Source organism: Hyperolius riggenbachi, chromosome 3 (genome assembly GCF_040937935.1).
Source record: "Hyperolius riggenbachi isolate aHypRig1 chromosome 3, aHypRig1.pri, whole genome shotgun sequence".
Taxonomy (NCBI): domain Eukaryota; kingdom Metazoa; phylum Chordata; class Amphibia; order Anura; family Hyperoliidae; genus Hyperolius; species Hyperolius riggenbachi.
Window position 1 is genome coordinate 89,567,696 of NC_090648.1, and position 17,637 is coordinate 89,585,332.

Below are 17,637 nucleotides of genomic sequence, written 5' to 3' on the forward strand. Positions count from 1 at the left end.
GACTTGGATGCTCTACTGAGACTGGAACATTTTTTCATATGTTCTGGAGTTGCGACAAATTAAAACCTTTTTGGAACAAAATATTTAAGATCATAAATGACATTTTGGACTCCCAAACTAGCATTGTTAGGACTATTGGATGAAGCCTCTTGTGGCAAACATACCCAATACTTTATACATATACTATGCTATTATGCCCGAAAGGAAATACTGTGTGTATGGAAAGGAGATAACCTACCATCCACTAACTTCTGGAAACGTACAATAAACACAGCCCTTCCACTATATTGAATGACTTACAAATATCGTAATTGTCTGCAGCGATTTGATTAAATTTGGGCACCATGGTACAATATTATTACGACTGCTGGTTCCAACCCTGAATGTTAACCCGACTTCAAATACTTACTGCTGGTGACTGATCCTTGGAGGTGGTCCATGGGTGGGCCCAAGAGCCGTTCTCTTTCCCTTCTTCTTCCCTTTCCTATACCCTCTCTCTTTTCTCTTACAACTCTCTAGTCTTTTTTCCACTGGTTATTACTGACATGTACATTATCCGGAACTACATGCAACCTTGACCTATCTATACTACTATGTACAGCTGTTTATCTTCTAAACTGTTTTATGTACATATAATAGGATTATATGCTGTTAATATGATGTATTGTTATGCATTAACTCTCATATTGGAAAACAGTGCTTTTTTAGCCATTTATATAGGAAAGGGTTCTTTACAGTAAGAGTGATTAAGATGTGGAATGCATTGCCACAGGAAGTATATATGACAAATTATATACCTGCATTTAAAGGGGGCTTAGATGCTTTCCTTGCGTTGAAAGACATCCATGGCTACAATTACTAGGCAATGCCCAATGATGTTGATCCAGGGATTTTATCTGATTGCCATCTGGAGTCAGGAAGGATTTTTTCCCCTTTTGGGGCTAATTGGACCATGCCTTGTAAGGATATTTCACCTTTCTCTGGATCAACAGGGATATGTGAGGGAGTAGGCTGGTGTTGGTGTTGTACTTTGTCCTCTGGTTGAACTCGATGGACGTATGTCTTTTTTCAACCCAAATAACTATGTAACTATGTAAGTGCTGTCATTTCTGTATCTATATCTTGTTTATTTAAAAAAAAATAATAGCTAATGAAATGATCAGTGTGATAAATATGCTTTGTTACTGGAGATCAGGAAAGGCATTGCTTTTTTGTAACACTGTAACTAAACACTGCAGAAATATTAAAAAGCCTTTGTGATGGATGTGGCTCTGCAGCACGCAGCGGGTAATACAAGGCATACAGATAATTGTACACATTTTGCCTTGAATACAGAGTGAATGTGTCGGGAAGGGAAGCCGGCCTGTGCTATTCATCCAGCTCAGCGTTTGTCAATGGGGACATTGTAGGCCAGTGAATGGATCCTGGCTCAGTTATCTGTGCAGCATTGTCCTGCTGAGAATCTGTGTGACTTTTCCCAGACACACGCTCCAACTAAACGCCTCAGTGCTGAGCGCCACACATCCTAGGCTGGGATAATGAGCTCTCTATAGAGGCCACAGAGAATGAAATCTGCACTGTAGTCCAGCACCATCCTGGGTGAGCAGAGGTCCTGCAGAAACCGCTTACATCATATCGCTTACAGGCAATGCAAAATGCCACAATTACCATATGCGTTAGGCAAATAAAAATTAAATGTCTGCGGCTGCTTTTTGTATAAAGCGTCCTATATGGAATGTCAAATACTTCCTGGATGGCGCTGGAATAATAAAACAATCAAAGCTTATTGGGAAAACAAATACATTCAGGCCGGTTTCTGACTGCAGATTTGCGGTAGTGGTGCAGGCCGAGTAACACACCGCCAAAAATAGGCCTTCGGCGACTACCGGGTCAGTACATGGTTATTCCCATCTGGCAGCCGGCCAAGCAGGAAGTGACACTCACTTCCTGTTGGCGAAGCGATCACACGCGCGGAAGCGTATTGCTAAAATATGGCGCCACACGTAAAACTTGCAGCAGTCATTATAAAACACGCACATCACCGTAGACTTCGATGACTTCCGGGATGCGTCGAAAACGTCACTTCTGTTGCATCGCGCCGATATGGAAGGTCCCAGAGTAACATTGCCCTGCGGTGGGGTGCAGTAAAAATGCCGCACCGCCCCAGTGTGAAAGGGCCCTCAAGAAAAAAAAAAATGATATGTTTCCAAATCAATATTCAAAATTACAAATGAAAAATAAACTACACAAATCCATGACATAGTAATTCATGCATATTTGATGCTGATATGCAAAGTGTCTTGTGCAAAACTGAAAAAAAAAATACTAAACCAATATCTCAAAGTTTACAAACTGCTAAGTTAAATACAGGGCTGTGGAGTCGATACAAAAATCATCCGACTCCAACTACTCAGTTTATGAAACCTCCAACTTCAGGTACCCAAAACTCCACTGCACTGGCTAAATACGAAAAAGCCAATATTCCTGGCTTATTCACTTATCACTGTGCCCATTTCTGCTCAGAATTGCTTTCTTGCTGAGCTTAGTGCAGCCGTTGTCCATTCCAGCCTCATATGCGATATATTTATTACCGTAGTTTGTCCATTTAGTTTTTTGTTTTGCACAGATGCCCTTTTTTCAATTATTTATCAAATAATTTACTGCCTCTTTATTTAGCTTGGCTGTTGATTAGCTTTGAATCATGGATTTGTATTTTTGTGCAACTTTGCATAGGACACTTTGCTGATCAGCAACACATGTATTTTGTTATGGATTTGTGTATTTAGTCATTATTGTAATTTGATAGAATATGGATATGAATATTGAGCTTGTGACAAAATAACCCCCTTTTCTTCTAATTGATTTTAACATATTTGTTTTACCATTTAACGTCGATTGTTTCATTATTCTGCTACGTCACCTCCTATGCAGAGTCAAATCTTCTGTGGCTGTAGTCATTGCTAGATATTGCATTTATTTCTGCTCTCAGGAGACCACTTTAAAGCTTTATGATCAGCTCGATTGCTGTCAAAACACTAAGGAGAACAAGTTCTTATCCAAGCAGCGTTTTAAACAAAAAAAGGTGCTAGAGAGATGGGACCAATTAAGACAAACTTGATGCATTGAGGCTGGGTTCAAAGTGGGCAGTTGAAGGACGCAGGCAGTATAATGTGTGCAAATTGCAATGGAGACTGGACACAGACTTTAAAGGATACCAGAGCTGACACATTTTAAAAAACAGGGTGGGGGGGGGGGGGGGAGTATGCATGTATGTAAAACAGTCTTAAAGCTCAACACTCTTCTCCCCCCCCCCCCCCCCATTTTCTTCTGCCCCCCTCAGCAACTTCCGGGTCGGCCAGGTCAGGCAGTCTTGAGCAGGCATGTGTATGACATAAAATGTGACATTATGCATGAGCACAGAGCACTCTCGGCCACGTGGTTTTCCTATGGGTGCGCATCCAGGTCAGCATCTGCGCACCTGACTGAGGGGGGACTTTTAGGTGAGAAAAAGAAGGGGGATGGAGGAGAATGGGGGGAGTGGTGGATATGAGGACTGCTTCACATAAATGACTGGTTTTAAAAAAAATGTGCGTCAGCTCTGGTATTCTTTAACCACTAGCCATGATTGCGGCAGTATATCTATGCCCCGCGGGTGTACTGCTTCCATCCCAGAGGCGTAGATGCTCGTCTCTGCTTTCTTATGGGTGGCATGTGCGCACCTGTGCTCAGTTACAGGACAGATTTGTGCAAGCACATGCATGTTCCCATTCACCAGTTTGTCCAAGTTTGTTGCTACCATGATACTATCTAGCCATCTCATCGCCCGTCCTCCCCTAATCTATTTACACTAGATCTTTCCCAGTACCGGGGACTTCTCAGATAAATCTTGCCTTCTCATTATGAGAATTTGGGTAAAAATGATGAGCTAATTTTCAAGAAATCTGACAAAGGGGGCAACATAGTTTTGATGAAAAAAGATCAATACATCAATATGTGCATGCAAATTTTGAATAACAGAGAACACTATGAGAGGCTGGATCGGAACCCCACACAAGCGTATTATAGTGAATTGGAATCACTCTTGAAGGGAGCTGTAGATGAGGGAATACTATCCAAAAATGACCTGCAGAATTTATTAACAAAACACCCTACAATAGCCACATTCTATTCCCTTCCCAAAATACATAAGAGGCTGGAAAATCCACCCGGGAGACCAATCATCTCAGGAAATGGATGTTTAACAGAGCAGATAAGTAAATATGTGGATTTCTTCTTGAGACCCTTTGTAAGTAGTCTTCCATCATACATTAGGGATACAATGGATTTATTGAATAGATTGCAAGATTTAACAGTAACTGAGGATGTTTGGCTGGCTAGCCTAGATGTAGAGGCCCTATACAATAACATCAAACATGAATTGGGTATAGGGGCTGTAAATTATTTTCTGCAGGGTAGAAGTGTACATTTACGTGAACACTCAGGATTGATTACAGATATGTTGGAATTCATCTTAAATCACAATTACTTCCTGTTTCAAAACAAATTCTATACTCAAAGACGAGGATGTGCTATGGGGACGAGCTGTGCGCCGTCATATGCCAACCTTTTCCTGGGTTGGTGGGAGGATACTGTAGTGTTTTCGGCCGAGTTGGCAGAATTCACGTCCTGTGTGTTGTTTTGGGGTCGTTTCATAGACGATGTCTTCATTCTGTGGGACGGCCCCAGGACAAAGTTTGTCCAATTTGTGCAACGTTTGAATCAAAATGAGATTGGTATGTTTTTCACCTATGAAATTGATAAAAGGTCTCTGAATTTCCTTGATGTGGAAATCAGTAAATCAGAAACTGGGGGTTTGGTGACAAAAATCTATCGCAAACCGACATCCACCAATTCTCTTCTCTCATGGGAAAGCCATCACCCTGTCCCATTAAAGAAAGGTATTTCCAAGGGACAATATATCAGAGCACGGAGAAACTGCTCAAAGGATGAGGATTTTAAAGAGGAATGTGCAACACTAACAAGCAGATTTAGAGAGAGAGGCTATCCTACCTACGTAATTGATGAAGCTTTTAATAAAGTGAGAGATTTGAAAAGGGAAGAACTTTTAGTACCAAGAGAGAGGCAGGATGAGGTGGGGGGCAAAAACATGCGAATTGTTAGCACTTTCTCCCAGGAGTCGGAAGAAATAAAGAAGATTTTGAATAAGCACTGGACGGTCCTCCAACTGGACCCTCAATTGAAAGAGATCCTTCCAAAAACGCCCCTGGTCACTTATAGGAGAGGAAGGAATATTGGAGATCAATTGGTTCATTCTTTCCTACCGATAACAAATAGGCCAATTAAAAAGACATGGTTGGAGAGGCCATTGAAGGGGATGTATAAATGTGGCCGGTGTAAAGCCTGTCCAAATGTGAAAATATGTAAGAATTTTGTGGCCCCTAAAGATGAGAAACTGTACCAAATTCTGGATTTCTTTAACTGCGAGACAGAAGGGGTGGTGTATGGTATAGAATGCCCCTGCCCAAAACTGTATATTGGTGAAACAACAAGACAGGTGAAACAAAGAATTCTGGAGCACCTGGGAAATATAAGGAATCCGAAAGATACCCCGGTATCGAGACACTTTAGAGAGGTTCATGATGGTAATGTAAATTGTGTTAAATTCTTTGTTTTGCAACAATGGAAGATGGGCCCAAGAGGTGGTAATCTAGATTTAAAACTGCGCCAGTTGGAGGCTAAATGGATATACCGTCTGGGAACTATGAGTCCCAGGGGACTCAATGAGGGTTTTACTTATACCCCATTTATATAAAGTTTCCTTATGAGTTCATGATACCTTCGTCTTTTATTCCTTCCTCTTAAAATAAATGGTTCCCCCCCCCCCCTTCCCCCTCCTCACTCGGTCCTGAGGGACCTTTGGAAGAAGGTGATTCCGCATAGTTCCCCTATTCACTTGCTCGACATTATCCCTCATTCCTTGCAATTAGGTATTGCTATAGGGTCTGAGATACATCTACAAGTACCTGCTCATTTCATTATATTATTACAGTTATGGGATTTTTATTTTTTCCTGCTAGTAGTAGTGACAATTGTTGGTTTCAAGGTGTATAGGGTATTGATATAAACCTGGTAAGGCAAAGTTTTGTTGCATTCCCAGATATACTCCCGTGCACCTATTCTAATATTATATAAATTATGAGGGTTATTTGGCTTTCTGATATAAATGTAACACTATCTAATTGTAAATAATAATTAGGCATAATGATACTGGGTATTTGTAAATAAGGTCCCAAGCTAATTGTAATATTGCAGAAGGATTAATAATAAAAATTTTTGGGGGATTTGAGAAATATTATTATACTTCCATTTTAAGCGGTGTGCTTTATGGATAGATACACCATGCAGACGTGTATTAGAGAAAGTGGAAGAGTTTGTATCTGAGAGGCTGCCATGGAGACGGGTGGATAATGCGTGTCACTCTGCAGACATGTATTCAGTGAATGCGGAAGAACTGGCTGCTTACTGTCACTATGGTAACATGGACGCGCTGAGAGGTTGCCATGAAAACAAGCGGACAATACGCACTATCCCGCAGAAGTATATTTAATGAATGCGGAAGAGCCGGCTGTTTACCGTTACTATGGCAATAGTGACGCGTCTTGAGAACACGCCCCCGTACATCGGAGGCAGCGGGGAACGTACTACGAGGCGGTTTCCCTCATGACGTAGTAGGAGGGGAGGCATGGATGACGCTGAGTCACATGCGTTGTTCTGGACCAATGGGGAGGCCCCAATGTATTTCTATGGAGATCTTCGCCGAGAACGGCGTTCTGAGAGATTTATGCCGGTTGGGACACCTCTCTGGAACCATCATTTGTAAAGGAAGGTATATTAGTCATAGTGAACTTTGTGGAGTTATAGAGTTTGCAGACATAAGGTTTTTTAATCACAGGGGGAAGATAGAGTATCCAATAGGATTTAGGGGATTTTGACTGATGACCATTTGGACCAATGGAAATCCTAATGGTTGATGGGAGGTACCAAATGATATAACTCCACCCACTCCCATGGATATATAAGGGAGATGAGCAACGCTGCTCATTTGATAGCTGACTTTGCTTGAGAGAACATCTCTCTTTTTTTTGTTTTCCTTGACAATGTTTTTGTAAATAGCTGTGTGTCTCTACTATAATGCACTTTGCACCCTAGCACTTTAATTATATATGCCCTGACGACGGCTCTATTTTTATGAGCCGAAACATGTCGGTTTGGTGGAGGGCTTTCTCTTTATTTAGGTAGAAAATACTCAGCATAATTAGTGTTTGGCTGAAGGCAGTAACCCTGGATGGCTAATTAACATATATTGCCCTCTGGGTTAAAATATTTATTTAACTGCCCAGCCAAACAATTGAAAAATTGGTAAAAAGGAAAAATAGAAAATATTGTACGTTTTTAATAAATATGAAGTAAAAGTTACATTTTATTAGGTCTCGAATAAGGTCAAATCTTGTTGTTTGCTTCTCATTATGTGTCACCGTTTTTCAGCTTCACCATTGCTCCTTCCAATGAACAGTTAGGGTAAATATCTTAAAGCAAACCTGTGAAGTTTGCTACTGCTTATTTAGCATTCTTGGCTTGCGAGAGATGCTGGAGAGGCTTCGCTCTTCCTACTCAGCCAGGCCGATGCAGCGATAAGACTCCAAAGTGTGGCCGCACTGTGCTTGTGCAGTAGCATGGGCCCGGGTCTGTGCTACCACGCCGGTCGGGCTCAGTGTTTTCCAATGAAGCGATTTTTCAGGGGCTCTGGCGCTGGAACGGAGTCCTAGAGGAGAACGGGGAAAGGCTTAACCGGATCCAGAGGCTTCCCCCTCCTGAGGAGAGTTCCACATAGAGTCATGCCTTTTTCCTACAGGTACACTTTAAGGATTGACTGGATCTTCTTGCAGTTCAAGGAACTCTCAAATGTCTTCTCCAGCACCACAGCTCGAAGGTGTTGATTATTCGGTGCTGAGCCTTCATTATGGTCCAACTCTCACAACCATACATTACTACTGGTAAAACCATGGCTTTGACTATACGAACCTTTGTTGACAAGGTTACATCTCTGCGTTTTATTACATTGCCCACGTTTCTCATTGCTTTCCTTCAAAGGAGTACATGTAATATTTCCAAGTCTGCATTCTCTGTCTGCAGTGATCTCTGAGCCCAAGAATACAAAGTCTGATACTGCTTCCATTTCTTCCTCTATATATTACTGTTAAAATTTCTTTATTACGCACCAATATGTCTATTTTTTAATGCATACCAATGTCTGTATTTTTAGGTACCCTTGTCGATTTCTTACTCTGTACAATACCACAAGGGATGAGGATTTATACAGCACCATTAGTAATACGAGACAAACAGACAAGATAAATAACATTTATACTGCACTTTTCTCTGGGTAGACTCAAAGCGCTTGAGCTGCAGCCACTAGGGCGCGTTCAGTAGGCATTAGCAGTGTTAGAGAGTCTTGCCCAAGAACTCCTCACTGAATAGGTGCTGGCCTACTGAATAGGACGAGTCGAGATTCAAACACAGGTCTCCTGTGTCAGAGGCAGAGCGCTTAACCAGTACACTATCCAGCCATTCTAATACTGTAACACGTACTGCCCACACCAACCATAACCCAGCCTGCATACCTGTTCTGCTCCTCCAGTTTGCTGAGCAGCTCCAGTTCATCTGGACTGAGGTTCTCAGAGTCGGAGGGAGAGATGCTGACTGCTGCAGACAGGGATGAGTCATCTGGGCTCAGGGTCGGGCTGGCCATGTCTGCGAGGCGGAGTGGGGCCAGAATACTCATCTGAAATAGCAGAACAGTACTGGTCAGTGAACGAGAGTGGAAAAGACAGCAGAAGTGATTTGCCACAACCAAGAAAAAGGAGTTTCTGAAGAGTAATGTAGAGTGGAAACACAATCATCAAAAGTAAGAAAAAAAAAAAAAAGCAATACTGAATTGGTGCTGGACTAATAAACCTCAAATATAGAAGCTGGTCAGCAGAACTGAAGAATCAGGTCATGGTTTTCACATATAAAAACATGGAAATGACTAAGTATAAAAAAAAATTGTATTGCAGTTAAGAGTTTTTCCATGCATAGTGATTTTCTTTCTGGCCCTGTGATGTTCTCTGTGATAGGAAATATCTCCTGCACACATGAGAAGATCTCCACACAGTCATGCTATATAAATCAGTCAGAAGTGCAGACAAGGTAGGTCAGGCGAGAGAATGGCTTATCTCAGGTCTTGTTCACACTATGAAGAGTTGCCATGAGCATTTCGGGCCCGCGTGTGGCGTGTGTAATACACAGAAACATCAGAAGTGCATAGGCAACATTGTGTGAGGTTCACTCTTCACGTCTTGATGCGATATTGCACTGCAACGCGCATTTTTGTAAAAGGCAACATCGACCAATTTACTGTAGTGAATGAGATCAGCAATCTTAAACACGGCAATGCAGGTAGTTTGCAATCGCTTTCATGTGTTCCGAATGCATAGCCAAATGCATTGCTAGTGTGAACAAGGCCTAAGGAGAAGGACCGATTATGGTGGGAGGAACTGATCAAACCTATCTAAAAATGCCGTACGTGTAATTATATGGAGAAATATAACAGATGGCTGTTCTATCTATATTTGCATGATAAGAACATTACAGGGCATATACCTTTAGGGGCATTGGGGGGCACGGTGGTGTAAGGTAATCAATACAAATGCAACAGAAGCCAACACTCCAGAACATCAGTGGTAGAGAGGACTTTAATCCCAAGGTGCCATCACACAGCCAATATTTAGGAGGATCAGAGGTGCACTTTAGGAAGGACAGGCAGTTTATTAATTTGATAAACAGGTCTTCTGTTGCTCTGAAATGCTGGTTATAATATTCTGATTTCTTGCTTTGTGATCACTGTAATTGGCAGATAGAGATCACAGATCAGGAGTCATCGAAATTGGCTCCTGACCCTGGTACTGAGCCAATCTGTTAGGGAGCAGAGTTTTGTTCCGGTGGGGACAAGTAATTCCGTGCACGGGAGCGGCTGTAGTTAAAACTACACCACATCAGGCCACAGTTGTGGCATAGTTTTCACTACGAGCGGCCCTGGACCAGTTTAATATTTTAGTACAGATGTGGGTCTGTGTGGGCACTGCAATGTGTTTAAATACTTAGCAAAGCCTTCTATTTAACTTTTTTCTAAAATTATGGCAATCATGAATTCAAAGTGGGATAGGAGGCGTATCTCCAGTATTTCATTGATCCTTATGTGGTGAATGAGTTTATACATATAACAGCGGCATGCTCACGAACAGTCACTCCTGTTTGGAATCAACGTATACAGTTTAATTTGCTCGATAGTGAACAGTGTGCTCCTCATGCACATGGTCAAAAACCGTGGAGTTTCACTTGCATCGAGGCAACAGACTGCGCTGCGACGCAATGCTAACCCTTTGGGGACCGGCCGCTTAACACCCTTTAATAACCAGGCGAATTTACATGCGGGGGGAGGGGGGGCGCGTTTGAGAAGGTCAGGCAGCTAGATTCCTGGTAGCACTAGCTGGGCATGGAGTCCCTGTTTGATCCAGAGGTCCCCCCTGTATGCAGAAGCCTTTACTCAACTTCCAGGCTCCAGCAATGAGCTGCAGTGGACCCCTCCACTTCGGTCAGCATCCCCGCTCGTACTGACTCTCAGTTCTGGGTTGCGGCTTGATGAGCCGGGACCCTGCACTGGCGTCAGAGCGAGCAGGGATGCTGGCCAGAGTGGAGGGGAGCGCAGATCGGCGTGGGAACGTCAGGGAGGCGAGTGGATCTTCTTCTCCCCCCCCCCCCCCTACCGCCGCAGCTGTCACAGTGATCACTACGATCCGCTGGCGATCATAGGGATCACGTGAGCAGAAACCATACGCGATGGCTTCTGAACACTGAGGGGAGATGTCAGCTGTCATATGACAGCTTAATCTCCCCTCTCGGGTGCGCACGATCACATCGGTAGCGGAAACGGCGGACAGCATAGATCCTATGCCGCATCGCGCTAGAACAGCCAAAAGTGCGGCGTAGGATCTAATATAGGCGGTCCCCAAAAGGTTAATAAAGTACGGTAGTGTAAATGGTAACACAGCATTGTCATGGCCGGATTTCAGGCAAGGCCACGACCTAGGGCAGCAGGAAAGCAAGGGGCGGGCTGTGGGCAGCAGCAGTTAGCTTACCGAACAATTATCCTGCTAGCCAAAATTTGCACATAGCGGTGAGCAGATCTGGCGCACAGGGGCAACAAACAGGCATTTAAAGTGATCTTTGAGGTGCCCGTCACTCCTCGAGCCTCCGTAGAAGCGCATGAGCGCGAAACGGCCGTAAGGTTCCTCACCCTCTGCACCCACCGCATCCATTCACGTCCACCCTGGGTATGTGCCACTATTTTTTTCATATATATGTTTTTACCATGTACACCATGTCAGACTTTTGAATAAAGTGAAGGACAGCAGTGCCGGCGCTTTTCTCCTCCTTCCAGCATCTAGACAATTTCTGCACGCTGAAGATTCACACCATCCATACCTGGTTGCCTGTGATTGTGCCGCCCCCCCCCTTCTACCCTTAGAGAAGACAGTGACTGCAGTGCCAACGTCTCTTCTATCTTGCTTTATGACATCTTCACTCCTCGAATGTGCAGCTTGCCAAGAAGCTTACAATCTAATCCCTGCCATCTCTTCACTAACTGTCCTCAGAGAAGCCTACAATCCAATTCCGGTCGGTCCGGGGGCAGCTGGTAATAGTGGGACTTGGGCGGCACTGTACTCAGAAATTTTTTCAAGCCTGGTGGCATGAAATAGTAGCTGGATGGAGCGAGATGAGAGAATGCAGGGCCAGGTGCATCTGTGTGCAACTCTGCTTATAGAATAGGAGGAGGTGAGCCAATGGCAGCCAAGTGCTTACCAAAAGCAGCCGTGTGCAGCACCCGGCTAAAAGAGCCTGGTGAGAACACTGGGCAATAAAAAGTACAAATATATCCCTTGGCATAATGTGACCGCAGCCTAAAATGATATTACTGGATAAATACATCACCAAATATGATTGATTATTATTGTTTCACTAGGTTTTCGTCATTACTTCTAGGACTTGATTGAAAATCAGATGATGTTTAGGTCACATTCTTATGGAATTCTAGAATATTTTAAAGGGTTCACAAACTTTAAAGCCCGGCTGCATGATGAAATGTAATAGCCTTTCATCTCTCGTCAGACTAGTAATGAAGCAATGCTACCCATCCCGACCACAGCAATCTGCATAGCAACACCTTGGCTCTGACTCATCACCTGATAGGAAGAGTGACCCACTTATTACTGACATCACTGAACGTACCGCATTAAACATTCAACAGAGCAATGCTGCTTGAGGAGGGTGGGAAGAAACAACTGAGGAGATATAGCAGGCATGAAACTGGTTAAAGGTTATCGCGAAAATTGTAACATTCAGAATGCATGTGTACACGTACAAATAAGAAGTATGTTTCTTCCTGAGTAAAATGAGCCATAAATTACTTTTCTCCTATGTTGCTGGCATTTACAGAGTGTGGCTGGATGGTGTAATGGGTAAGGGCTCTGCCTCTGACACAGGAGACCAGGGTTTGAATCTCAGCTCTGCCTGTTCAGTAAGCCAGCACCTATGCAGTAGGAGACCTTTGGCAAGTCTCCCTAACACTGCTACTGCCTATAGAGCACGTCCCAGTGGCTGCAGCTCTGGCGCTTTGAGTCCGCCAGGAGAAAAGCGCGATATAAATGTTATTTGTCTTGTCTTGTCTACAGTAAGACAGAAGCGACAGGTTTTAAACTAGTCCATCTCTCCATAGGGGAATCTCAGCATGGCCTTTATTCTTCATAAAGACACTGGATGATGCTGGCAGGCCTCCCTGCTCACTGCACACTGATTTGGCAGTTGGACAGAGAAACTGCCATTCATAAAATGCTTTTCAAAATAAAGAAAACCCTGAGAATTCCCCATGGAGAGTTGGACTAGTCCAAAACCTGTTGGTTCTGTCAGATTTTTAATACTTACTGTAAGCGACACAAGAGAAAAGTAATTTATGGCTCATCGTACTGTGGAGGAAATGTACTTCTTATTTGTACGTGTACCCATGTATTTTACATTTTACACTTTTTGCGATAGTGGTCCTTTAAAGCTCTGGATCAGGCAGCTTATATGCATTTTATAGTATTTCTTATAAACTTTTCACACAAAAAAAAAAAGTTTAGCAAACAACATGCTTTTCATTTAATAATAATAATAATAATAATAATAATAATATTTTTAAAAACTACCGTATATACTGGAATACAAGTTGACCTCGTGTATAAGTCAACTCAAATATTTGATCCTCTCAAGCTGGAATTTTTTATTGACAAGTATAAGTCTACAAAGCAAAGTTAGTGGCTGCATTTAGGGACCAGGAAGAATTAACAGCTGCACTTGAGGACCAGGAGGGGTTAATGACTGCACTGCATACAGTATTGCAGCCATTAACCCCTCCTGTACCTTAAAGAGAACCAGAGACGACAGAAAAAAGATGTTATACATACCTGGGGCTTCCTCCAGCCCCATCAGCCTGGATCGCTCCCACACCGCCGTCCTCCGCTGCCTCTATCCGCCGGTACCGGGTCCCGTCATTTCGGCCAGTCAGTGCAAGCGCAGTGCGCTCTCTCCATACTGCGCAGGCGTAAAGATATGGAGGGAGTCCCTGCACTTGCATGCAATTGGCCACGTTCGCCGGAAGCAACGGGATCCGGTAACGTCGAAAGAGGCAGCGGAGGACGGCGGTGTGGGAGCGATCCAGGCTAATGGGGCTGGAGGAAGCCCCAGGTATGTATAACATCTTTTTTCATTTTTTAAAGACCGTTCGTCTCTGGTTCCCTTTAACCTCCCTGGCGTTCTATTAAGATCGCCAGGGCGGCTGCGGGAGAGTTTTTTTTTTTTATAAAAAAAAACTATTTCATGCAGCCAACTGAAAGTTGGCTGCATGAAAGCCCACTAGAGGGCGCTCCTGAAGCGTAATTCCGATCGCCTCCGGCGATCAGAATTAACAAGGAAGGCCGCAATGAGCAACCTCCCTTGTTTTGCTTACCTCGTCGCCATAGCGACGAGCAGAGTGACGTCATGGACGTCAGCCGCCTCCGATCCAGCCCTTAGCGCTGGCCAGAACTATTTGCGCAGGGCTCGGGTGGCTCGCCGCAGAGCGGCGGCGATCAGGCAGCATACGCGGCTGGCAAAGTGCCGGCTGCGTGTGCTGCTTTTTATTTGATAAATATCGGCCCTGCAGGGCCTGAGCGGCGACCTCCGGCGGTAATGGGCGTATATAGTCGTCCATACCGCTAAGGAGGTTAAGTGCAGCTAATACCTCATCCAGGCTTCCAAGTGCAGCAATTATTCACTCCCCTTCCTGCAGCCCAGAATTTTCCCCCTGCCCCTTTCCTTGTTAATTGTTTTGGCCAGACCTGTGCTTTCTTGGCACTGCCAGTATCAAGAATGTGTCACTTACCACAGGGTAAACTTGTTGCAAATGGGAATGTCACTAATAGTACACATGTTACTCAGTAAGCTCAGCATTGCCCGTGACTCATGTATAAGTCGACCCCTATACTTTTAGTCAGAACTACATTTCTAGACTTATACTGGAGTAAATACAGTACTTGCTGCACTGCTTAAAAGATCCTTATCAGCAGACAGCTGTCTGCTCACACCCAGCCATCCTACAACACTACGGCACAGGCTACATTGAGCCGTTTTCTGTAGAATCAAGTGTGACCTCTGCCTTAGGGGCACACATAAAATTAAAAAAAAAAAAAAAAAAGTACAGGGGAAAAAGGGTGCAGGGGATTGCAGCCACTAGAATATCACTAAAATTAGCAATATTCTACTGCTAGCGATGTCCTCCCCCCCCCCCCCCCCCTTCTCCAGTGGTGCCTAAACTCCACGTCACAGAGCCCCAATTTGCGGCAAAGAACGTATATTTGGGCACCTGGAGGCTTTGCCGCAAAGCCATGATTTTCCTCAAAGGTGAATTTTGGCGCCTGGAGGGGCCTGACAGAATCGCAAGGCATGCGGATATGCAAATTGTGGCATTGCATAGCAGGTGCATATGCAATGCCGCAACTTGTATATCTCCAATTTTCATACCTGCAGTGCCTCAGCATCAGCGATTCTATCAGGTGCCGAAATTTACTTTCTTTGCCACAAATTGCAGCTATTATGAAAGCCATGATTTGTTGCAAAGGTACATTTCGTCATAAATCGCAGGGAAAAGCTAAAATAATAAATAAATAAATCACAGTATAAAATTACTCAGCGCTTGCTATTTACAATCTGAACAAAGCCTTAGAAAAAGCTCTTGCAGTGTGGACCAGCCCTTATAGAGAACTTAGAGTTGGCCATGCGATTGCCAGAGGTCTGATTATGATATTCAGAGATATACTGCTTGGCAGTATTGTAAAAGAATTTACTAAATGGGGCTTATAAACCACCAAGAAACAAAACCGAGAAACAATGCGGGCAGGGTAAGGTCAGACACAAAGATATTTCTAAATATGCCTCTCCAATTCTTGTTGAGAAGCAGGAGTGTGATGAAGGTTTACACAGAGATCACCAATCTGCATGGAACTCAATCCATGCACCAAGAATAAAAGAGCAAATACTTGGGAGCGTGGGCGAATATCGGAAGAGCAAAGAAGGATCTAGGGAAAAGGGCTCAAGAAGAATGAATGACATAAGAGAATGTGGCCGAGTGGTTAAGTGTAGAACATAGGGGGGGATAGCAAGACGGGCAGATACAGGAACAGTATATTGCAGAGGTACAACAATAAGGATGCATCCACATGTCACCACTGGCCACCTGCAGTGCTGTGCACTATAATGGCCCATACTCACGGGCTACAATTGTCGCCGTAACACGCGGCACGCGAGTGTTGCGGCGACAGGTCGCCCGTGAGTATGGGCCGTTGCACGGGCGCGCACCCCGAACCGTCGCTCGTCGCTGCTGTCGCCGGGCGATTGGCGCGGTCAATCGCCTGGCGACAGTCGCCGCCGCAACTGACGCTAGTCCGCGTGAGTATGCGGACTAGCGATAGCAACCTCTTACTACAATACGGCGCTTCCGGCGGCGGGGGAGGAACGTTGGCGACAGCTTCCGTCGCAGAGCTGGTCCCTCTTCCGCGTGTGTACGCGGAGGGACCTGGCGACGAGCTGTCGCCGGCCTGTCGCGCACACGCTCACGAGTGCTGGCGACAGGCCACTTTTGCAGCCCGTGAGCACGGGCCTTAAGAACCTGGACACACTGGCAGTAAACATCATTCTTGATGACTTCAGAAGACCTGTCCTAATAGTGAACACGCCGTTTGCCTCTCTGTAAATCACTGGCTCTGCTCTGTTGAGAGGGGAGGACAAGCAAAAGAAAGCTGCCAATTGAGGGGATAACAATAGTGATTAGCCAGAGTCTTGCAGCATGTCCAATTACTAATGAGCCGATTGTTTGGGGACCTCCGTACACATCTTGCAAAGGTGCCCAAAAACGATCATGAAAAGATCAATTCAGGTGTCCTTAGTTGAAAAATCTGTGTGGGCTTTAACACTAACCCCATTAATTACAGCGAAAATTAAAAAGTATACTTACCTTGCCTTACCCTACACTGCTGTGGTAAGACAAAATCAGATGTTGAATTACATTCCGGTGTATAAGACGACTGGGCATATAAGACGACCCCCTAACTTTTCTATTTAAAACATAGGGTTTGGGATATACTCTCCGTATAAGACTACCCCTCTTCCAACGCACACCAAATAAAATTTTAAAAAATCATATACTGGTTCTATGTATTAACAGATACTGGTGCTATGGATGAATATATACTGGAGCTGTACTGTATGTGGTACCCAGTATATAACATTATATAGGGATTGACTCTTTGGATTGGTCAACTCTCCCTCTCCCTAAGTGGATTGCTCAGCTCTCCTTGTCTAGCTGTTTATCAGAGCGATATGGAAGAATAGATTGCGCTGTGCCCATAAAACACGCCTTTTTCACCCGTCTGGCCCACCCTTGTATCCTATTTACCTCCCTCTCAGATCTCGCACATGCGCGCCTGTGCTGCTTCACTACAGTCCTCAGCAGCGAGATCTGAGAGGAGGTAACAGGATAGGGTAGGCCAGACGGGTGGAAGAGGCTTTTTTTTTTTATGGGCACAGCGCGGTCTCTTTCTTCCATACCCTGGGCATCCAAGACCTTGCAGCGTGAGTGATGAGCTCCCCCTAGCATATGCGGCGACACAGACTCTCCAGCACCTTTATTAATCATCAGCATGTCACGTATGTGCATCACGTATCAGCATCGCATAAACATTAGCATGTCCCGTATGAGCAGTGTTCTCCCCAGGGCTAATTTAGTGGGCGGGCCGCCCGGCTGATTTGAAGCCCCGCCCGCCTGTTGTCATGTGCTTGCCTGGAGCTTCTAGTAAACTTCACATAGGAGCGCTCAATTGCCTGCTTTCAGTCAGCGCCAGCCTCGCACAATAGCAAAGGCTGACACTACACTGCAGGAGCGCTCCTCTGCCTGTCAGCTCATGTGTT

The 17,637-nt window shown here is 44.5% G+C and overlaps 1 protein-coding gene across 6 annotated transcripts in view; it reads right to left on the minus strand.

Annotated features, from left to right (window-relative positions):
• Positions 1-17,637, minus strand: part of EVI5L (ecotropic viral integration site 5 like) — a 93,503-nt gene that overhangs the window by 58,104 nt on the left and 17,762 nt on the right. For all 6 annotated transcript variants that reach the window (XM_068274547.1, XM_068274543.1, XM_068274546.1 and 3 more), the window contains exon 2: positions 8,682-8,842. In XM_068274547.1, coding sequence (XP_068130648.1) covers positions 8,682-8,842 — 161 coding nt within the window. The remainder of the gene's footprint in view (positions 1-8,681; positions 8,843-17,637) is intronic.